The sequence below is a fragment of the Pinus tabuliformis genome, chromosome 6 (genome assembly GCF_031772625.1).
Source record: "Pinus tabuliformis cultivar Carrire ecotype Pingquan chromosome 6, CPIR1, whole genome shotgun sequence".
NCBI classification, from domain to species: domain Eukaryota; kingdom Viridiplantae; phylum Streptophyta; class Pinopsida; order Pinales; family Pinaceae; genus Pinus; species Pinus tabuliformis.
Window position 1 is genome coordinate 575,878,042 of NC_142292.1, and position 8,669 is coordinate 575,886,710.

Below are 8,669 nucleotides of genomic sequence, written 5' to 3' on the forward strand. Positions count from 1 at the left end.
ATTATTTTATTTTTCTCTATATATAATTGATACAAAATTACATTATTTTAAATAAATCTTAAAATATTATAAATAAAATTTTAATTTTTAACATCTCTCAAAGGGCTTTTCATACCCTAAACAAAATTCCATTCCAATTTGATTCATCTCTATATTTTAAATTTCAATCTTAATTTTGATATTGTGATTCATGTGTATTATAATTTTTTCACCATGGTTTTATTTATTAGAGTCCCATTTCAATTGTTTTCTTTTATTTATCTATCTAAATAAATGAAATTGCCTTCTTTTATTTATCTATTTAAATAAATATTTTTTTCCATCTTTTAGTTGTTAAACATAAATTTTTTGGAAACTGATATACATTTATTTATTTAAACGATACATATTTCAAATATTTTAAGAGAATAAAATAACATTTATTTTCTAATTACTATTGAAATAGTGTTTTGTATATTTAATTTCATTGCCGTACTCCAAAAAACTCTTCACCACTGTATCGATGTTATTGACCGAAACAAGTTGAAAGCCTAAACATCGGTCTGAACAGACTGAGCGGATTCAGATCATATGACCTTTGCATTGCATCGTATTTTCTTTTCTCGTTGATAATGGATACACGCAAACGACTCAATAGAAAGATAGACATCACGGCTAAATGCACCCCATATGTATAAAAGTCTTAATCAGAATATCCATCATGGAGGCTATCAATATTTGTGGAAATATGTTTAACAATATTAAAAAATCTTATTCCAGTTCCAAATTAAACCAAAAACAGTTTAACCATATTAAAAAATCCTGATTACAACCATCTAATAATCATAATTTTGAATTTCGCCCTCGTCTTGGATATGAAGAGTGGTCATACATAAAACCAATAGATTGTGGAAAAGGTAGACGTGTATTCGTCCCCTTCTACGGCAGATCCAGCCGTTATCGGAGGAGGAAGTCCCCCAACAGTAGAAACTCGCTGCACGTATTTCACATTTTGAAGTAGTCCATTTCTGCAGAGAGAAATAAAGGTCATATGTTGTCATTACAGAAGTAGAATAGAATAAAAGGTAATATGTAATATGGTTTGAATTTAGGTTTTTGATTTATATTTTGATTTTTAGAAAAAAAAATTGGTGATGAATATATGATAATTTTTTTATAGACAAATTTGAAACGATTTAGTAATTAGTATAATTCATTATGAAAATAAAATTAGCCACTAAATATTTCCAAACTGGTCTAACAAATGAGTTATGATATAATTATCATCCAAATATTTCTCAGAAATCAGATGATATAGTATCATCACAGGGGTAAAAATAGCCAAAGCAACCATCAAAACATGAAAAAAATTACCGGCAAAGCAACCATCAAAACATGAAAAAAATTACACGCAAAGCAACCATCAAAACATGAAAAAAAAATAGGTCCCATTACTTACTTGGTTCCACGATGGCTTGTAGCCTCAAATTGTGTCCAATCGATACTGTCAGAATCCACTGTAATTGAACTCACAACCTTTACGGTCACTCGACTCAAGGGCATGAATAGCTCCCATGTGGGTTGTCCTCCATTTGGATCGGGGTTTGTAGAGAAATAGTGCTTACCCACAACCTCTTGCCCAGGAGAAGTGTGTAAATATGCTGATACATTGAAATTAATCCAAGAAGAGCCATTAAATCTGTAATACTGGATTCCTTCAGCGTAAAATCTGAGAAGAGGACTAAAATCCTTTGAAACACTTATTTCGACAGGAATTCCCGTTGGGAGTGATCGATCTTGTAACCAAAATAGATATTGCGCAGTGTATGGAATTTGAAGTTGCTTTCCAACCACATTACATTTTGAAGATGGAGGAACTCCGCCCTTGGAATGCAATCGTTGTACATAAGATACCCCGCTATTGCCCTGAGCACTGTGTGAAACGGCCTTGAGCAGGAGATCATCCACATCTTCACTACCTAACATTTTCATGGCAAGTACGTTACCTGCGTTTGACATTAAAGCAAGTTAAGGGACAACAAACAAATATTTAGAATTGTGTCTCTTAAGAACGTTACCTGCGTTTGACATTAAAGCAAGTTAAAGGACAACAAACAAATATTTAGAATTGTGTCTCTTAAGATTTTCATTTCAGAGAAAGAAAATTAAAAACTAAATATGTGACTACATGTTACTGTTGATTCGGGGATGGCCAAGATGGGCTCTCCTGCTTTCATGCTGAAAGCAAAGGTGGGCTTCCCACCTTGAGCTAGAGGCTCTCGCAAGAAATAATGATAACCCACTAAAGTATGCTTCCCATAAGCACTAGTACCATCAGGAGAATAGAGCGTGGCCATTGCCCCAGCCGAAGTATACTGGAGCCCAGTTGCACTTGAATTTTTTGCACATTTATAAATTTGGACTCCAAATGCATCCACTGTCCGAATAAGCCTGAAGAAACCAACATTTACTTATCAGACAGATCCTCAGAGTGCGGCCTATTCTCAAAAATAACTATAAATCTGTTCCATATAATTAATTCAACTAGTACAGGAAATATAGCATTAGAATAAATAAATGACATTAAGAGTTGGAAATAATTCGTACGAATTCCCAAATGGAGGATCGATCGATTTTTTTGAGAGAAGGGTTGCTGCTGCAGCTTCTGCTTCTGAAATATTATCTAAATTACAAAATGCGATCAATAATATAGTGAGTAAGTACAAGTGATTTCGGTTGAACACGGCCATTTTAGACGAGTGAATATCTTTTCCAAAGATGTAGATATAAAGTTGTAGGTCTCATATTTATAACTTTTGCTGTGCAAGATCAGTTCAATGGACTTTGACATATTCGTGTATTGATCCAAGAAAGTTGTATTCAATCAAACGTCCAACACAAAGATATTGATACGCAATTTTCTAGAGGTATCGTTCAATAAGCAGACTCCGGCGCACGATATGATCTAAAAATAACAAACGCGTGTGAAATGCAAGTAGATTACTTCAACGTAGATTTATTCAGATTCAGAAATGATCAACAGGGCAAACCCGGAGTGCTCACGATGTATCATAAACTTGAATGTCCACAGAACACATTTGTTGAGCTTCACATACATATCACATTCCAGTGTTATTTTATGCCAAATCGGCAGTGCCTATGATTTTTTAACAGCGATAATCGAATATTTTAACATTTATTGAGGCTAATAGACATACCACAATCGACTGAGTCATAGTAGAAGATTCTAGTGTTATTTTATGCCAAATCCGTAGTGCGTATGATTTTTTAATAGCCATCATCAGATATTTTTGTCGAGGTTAATAAACATATCACAATCGACTGTGTCATAGTAAAAGATATCCTTCCTGAATTCGGGAATTACTCGGATACGGCGACTGATATTCGGCGCAATACATAAGTGCGTCACATTTACGTAACCTACGGATTTGAATTTTATGGTACATAATCATTATTACAGGATCACCAAATAACAAACGCGTGTGAAATGCAAGTAGATTACTTCAACGTAGACTTATTCAGATTCAGAAATGATTTCTACTAGAAGGATACTAGAAGGATTTCTATTAAATGACCAGTGATTGCAAGTGAATAGGAAGTGGGCTGATAAGAAAGATGCATGTTGAATGGATGTGAGATAGGTTGATGACAAACCACAGTTGACAATAAGGTTTGAAGGCTAGGTCAAACTGAGACATAGTAGATGATTCCTTAGTGGTGAATAAGGAGTATCTATATATATATAAAACAAGACAAGATACCTTCTCTTCTGACCTTGTCATAAACTCGTTATGCAGTTGCTTGCATCCATCCACAGGTGGCGTAGAGGAATGACTAGGATTGAGAGGTATCTCTCCATGAGAAGAATCCTCAGATGATTTCTTTGTTTGATAAGGTGCCTTTGTACAGACTCTGGAATTGAGAAACACGCAAAGGACAATGGTTTTAGAAACAAAGACAAATGCATGAACTACAAGTTCAAAAAATAAAATGCCAGATGCCCAAATACCTTTCTTTTCGCTTTTCAAGAAATCGAGCAAGCGATGCTTTACGCGCTTGTGGTACTGCTGGGGTTATAAAGAGACTAAATCAGGCATACATAATGAGAGTTTACGACAGTACAACCCAATACGAATTCACTAACATGGTAGCTAGTTCATCAGTCTGTACCTACCAAAAATTTCCATTGCCAGCTAAAAACATAATTGCTTGAGCCTGCCATCAACAGTTTCATTTACTCAATGCTGTAGAAATTTAACTGCACCGATTATATAAATGCAAATGCTCTCATACTAAAGAGACCTCCAAATAAAAAAAAGAGTATAACAGTAGTAATAGCCACTTGTCACCTAATGACATAGCTTCATGACAGAGAAATAAAGAGTAGTCCTATAAACCCTGGTAACCTTGCCTTTTTTGAACCAATCTTAATTAAAATCATTTGAGATGTTTGAATCAACCATCTAAAAAAATGGTATTTCAATTTGAATTTACATATTGCAAAGTTCATGTAACCTTATTTGGGCATACCTTGTCTGCACGAACATCATCATAAACATTTAATGAGCCAGAATAGAAAATTGTCAGCTATGCGCCTACTGGCTTTTCAGAAACACTGGCAACAGCCCTTCAAAACCAAAAATGCCCACAGATTTGTCAATCCACAATGAAGCTAAAGATAATTGGCATTCTGCATAGCTTCATGACAGAGAAATAAAGAGTAGTCCTATAAACCCTGGTAACCTTGCCTTTTTTGAACCAATCTTAATTAAAATCATTTGAGATGTTTGAATCAACCATCTAAAAAAATGGTATTTCAATTTGAATTTACATATTGCAAAGTTCATGTAACCTTATTTGGGCATACCTTGTCTGCACGAACATCATCATAAACATTTAATGAGCCAGAATAGAAAATTGTCAGCTATGCGCCTACTGGCTTTTCAGAAACACTGGCAACAGCCCTTCAAAACCAAAAATGCCCACAGATTTGTCAATCCACAATGAAGCTAAAGATAATTGGCATTCTGCATGAACCATACAGAGAGTAAGATAATATATTTACAAACCTTAAACTAAAATCACAACTTAACATCAGCATTGACAATCATATTACCCTGGTATAGTGGTTCTGGTGGAGGCTCCAACAACAGGCAAGAAGGAATGTTGTCCAGCTAAGGGCATTCCTTGAAACTGTCTCACCAAAGTAGTTGTTCCTCGATGCTTATTTGACATCCACATTCTTTCGCACTTGGGAGCTCAGTACCAGCTTTCGTGATGCAAGTTGTGTTGAGCTGTTTGTATAAAAAACACAAGAATTAATTGGCCAAAGCTTTCGTGGCCCATCAAAGTTCAGGAAATCCATGACTAAGGAGGCAGAGCAAAAGAACTACAACAATATGTGAGCTGTTTGTATCAAGAAGACAAGAATTAATTGGCCGTCTATTAACCGTGTTATTTTTCAACCAAGTAATTTATTATATTTAAACATAAATTGAAGTTCATTAAAATTATTAGTAAAGTGAATATGCCGGTTAGAAAAATGAATACGACAGGCTGCCAAATGTTGCATGCACAAAGAAACGTGGCCACATGTTAGCAACGTAAAGTGTCTTCTCGTACACAAGACCAACTAAACAGCAAGAACCAACTGCTGCAAGCTGTGGTTTTGTGGACCAAGCATTTGTCACAAGAGACATAAATCCCTCTTCAGTTGCTAGAAAAACATTCCGTATCACCGCCAAAAGTATCGCTGCAGCTACCAGAGAAAGGAATTTCCACGACCCGAATACACGTTCATTCAGAAACTCCACCACAACAACATTCCATTTTCTGTTATAATGATTGTTAATGTCCTTTATAACTTTGTCCAGATATGCAACTTTTGTGAGAGGAACGCACTTACCCATGCTGTTCCACAGACTCGCAACCTCTCCATCGTTTCGGAGGTGGTTTGTAATAATTCCGCTCTCTTTCAGCAATCTAACATCTTCTTCGCTGTCGATCATCCCATTTATGAAATCGGTGTATCGTGTGAAAACCAGCGCACCCGGAGCCGCAGAAGATTCAAATGCCACCAGATTTCTCAAGATTACCTCTGTGTTGGCATCCAACCTTACTTTGGGGAGGTAAATCGTGGCAGTTTTCTCATCAAATTGTATTGTGGTGAGGTCGTCGTCCGTAGCAACGAATTTGACTCCTGCAGAGGATAAAGCGGCCACGGATGGAATAGCTAGTTCGTCTCGTGTGGGCGGTATGATCTTTTCGGTGGATTCTTGGCCCTCCCCCTTTTCGGCTCCCTCTGCATCCTCCTCCTCAGATTTCATCTCATCTTGATCGACAAAAAGAGACAAGGGTTTCTTCAGAGCACTCAGAGCAGGCAGATTCCCAATAATAGAAAGAAGATGTAAGGGCAACTTCATCAGAAATCGCAGAGGCCTCCCGTTCAGCAATCACCGAGGCAAATTTGTAAGAAATCGAAAGGGACCTACCTTAATAGAGGACAAAGTCTTCCACAGCAAACTGAAAGCCTGTGTAACGGTTGACATGTTCTCTGTATCAGCCGTATCTTTCCCCTCCTCAGTTGAAGTTAAATTTTGATTGCTGGAAGTAGGGACGATAGCGTAATATAGCACCTCAAGCACATGCCCTTTCTCGTTTATATGGAGCTTTGAATCCTCGGGCAACTTGAAGTTGAAAGGCGATAATTCTTGGCACACAAGCCTCAACAAGCTCGACAGCCTCTCTTCTGCCTTGGCTCTAGAACCCAATTGCAACTCCAAAAGATTTTGCAAAAGAAAGAGCGGCAATTGATTTTCCAGCATCATGAGATCCCTGAAAATGGAGTTGTGGGTAGAACTAGTGCCAGTCGGATGTAAGACTCGCCCCAGCCTAGGTAAGTTTTTCATATGCCCTTTATTCCTAGCAAGATCTATTTCAAAAGCAGCAAGCAACTCCACTAATATGAAATTAATATGAAATCCTGTCTGAAAGAAGGTGAAGATACAGGGCTCCGCTACCAGATCTAGTTCTTCTAGCAAGTGAAAAAGTAACTAAAGTAAAGGGGTAGTTCATAGAGGTCGCCATACCTGAACGCAACTCTCGTGAGCTAAACAGAAAGCTACTACCAGAGCTAGCCTAACCACTGGTTCAAATACAACTGATTTCGAATCAATAGGCTTTTGAACTAAAGGATCTGTCTCCACGCGAGGTGATAGCAAAGAGAGCATTGGTTTTCATTCAATCTCCACTACAGCGACAGGACCAGGTTCAGGTTATACGGATCCAGAGCTACCAGCATCATATTGAGATCGAGCAGTTCCACCGCCTTACCCCGACAGCTGTTGAACCATCGCATGCACCAGCTGCCAATGCACAACCTTGTAACAAGGAACACGAAACCTTATGAAACCTTCGCATACCCCAACAGATAATAGGAATCGAAGTAATGTTAACATTAAAACCAGACCGGTGACGGTTAGCGACGAAAATGCACCGGGCTTATTGCTTTTAAGCTATGCTCGAGCCTCTTCCGCCTCGGGAAGAGGCCAAATAAGATCGCGAAGCCTGAGGTGCGAATGAAACTTAGCTTAGGTCAGCATATCCCCGCACACAACATTTCCAAACTTTAGGAGAACAACCGAATAACACCTAAGAACTAATGCTATCTCCGTCCGGAACGATTACTATAGTCCCTGCCGGATGCCAGATGGCAGGGACTAATAAAGGTATTGAGCTAAGTCAAAGCACTCATAGAAGAAAGCATGCTATATATTTGGTTTATCTTGATAGGAACCATGTGGAAAGAAATTCATTATTGTGAATGAGAATCTTAAAAAAAAATTTACAAGTGAATTCAATGTAAGAAGGATTTACAAGTCTTAGTAATTGGAATTTTTATGATGTGAGCTATTTGTAAATTAGAGGGGAAATAAAAAAAAAAATTGTATTATGCAAGAACATTTTAAGACATTCGCAGGGATGTTATATTCATAATGTATTTCATGTGTCTCTTTTGAAAAAATATATTCATGATCTTTCTCATGTTAATGATTGGAATTTTGTACAAGTCAAACCAGAAGGCAAGTTACAAGTCGAGTCTCTACAAATCTTGGACCAGAGGGAAACTATATTCCAGAATTGAGTCATCACTTAGGCTAAAGTGCAATGGAAGAAATTTGGGCCTAAGGAAGCAATATGGGAGATGGAGGAAGAAATGAAAAGAGTTTTCCTAATCTTTTCCAAGGGAAATGAATGTAGAAAAACACCAAGGATGGTGTCCCCTTATAAGTGTAGGGAAAATGTAGTACCCTTCTTGAAAGTAAATTTTATTTAGACCTCATGATTGTAAAAATTTGAAAATCCCTCATCAGCGAAAAAGTAAACTTAACATTTTTATGATATTGTGCATATTTATTTAGCATTAACAAAATAATGTTCTTTTTTTTTCTTATTGCTATTTTTAGAAATACAAGAGGAGCCACCAAATGAGTAGTTAGACTCCTAGCTTTCAGGAAACAGTGAGAATCAGTTATGGTCCAAGAAAGGACTAAAACAAAGAAAAAGATAAATATTTCATTTTGGAAAGGGGATGATCCCTTTTTTGGTTCTAGCCACCAAAGGAGTCATGACTGAAGATAGATGTCATGAACAAAAGATCATTTAAAAAG

General features: G+C 37.0%; 2 protein-coding genes across 2 annotated transcripts; both read right to left on the bottom strand.

Moving 5' to 3' along the window:
* Nucleotides 1-865: 865 nt before the first annotated feature.
* Nucleotides 866-1,998, bottom strand: LOC149259823 (uncharacterized). Its single transcript, XM_089455323.1, has 2 exons — nt 1,439-1,998; nt 866-1,007 (listed from the first exon to the last, which is right to left on the bottom strand). Exons 1-2 carry the CDS (start codon nt 1,996-1,998, stop codon nt 866-868), a joined length of 702 nt encoding a protein of 233 aa, XP_089311449.1.
* Nucleotides 1,999-5,534: 3,536 nt separating this feature from the next.
* Nucleotides 5,535-6,824, bottom strand: LOC149259824 (putative UPF0481 protein At3g02645). Its single transcript, XM_089455327.1, has 2 exons — nt 6,492-6,824; nt 5,535-6,359 (listed from the first exon to the last, which is right to left on the bottom strand). The coding sequence occupies exons 1-2, from the start codon at nt 6,822-6,824 to the stop codon at nt 5,535-5,537; spliced, it is 1,158 nt and encodes a 385-aa protein (XP_089311453.1).
* Nucleotides 6,825-8,669: the final 1,845 nt, after the last annotated feature.

Excerpts from the sequence above, each read along its gene's own strand:
- LOC149259823 (XM_089455323.1), bottom strand. The coding sequence starts at position 1,998 with ATGTCAAACGCAGGTAACGTACTTGCCATGAAAATGTTAGGTAGTGAA. Across the intron at positions 1,008-1,438 it reads ACAAGCCATCGTGGAACCAA|AAATGGACTACTTCAAAATG; the intron begins GTAAGTAATGGG and ends TTCTCTCTGCAG.
- LOC149259824 (XM_089455327.1), bottom strand. The coding sequence starts at position 6,824 with ATGCTGGAAAATCAATTGCCGCTCTTTCTTTTGCAAAATCTTTTGGAG. Across the intron at positions 6,360-6,491 it reads AGACTTTGTCCTCTATTAAG|AAACCCTTGTCTCTTTTTGT; the intron begins GTAGGTCCCTTT and ends AGTGCTCTGAAG.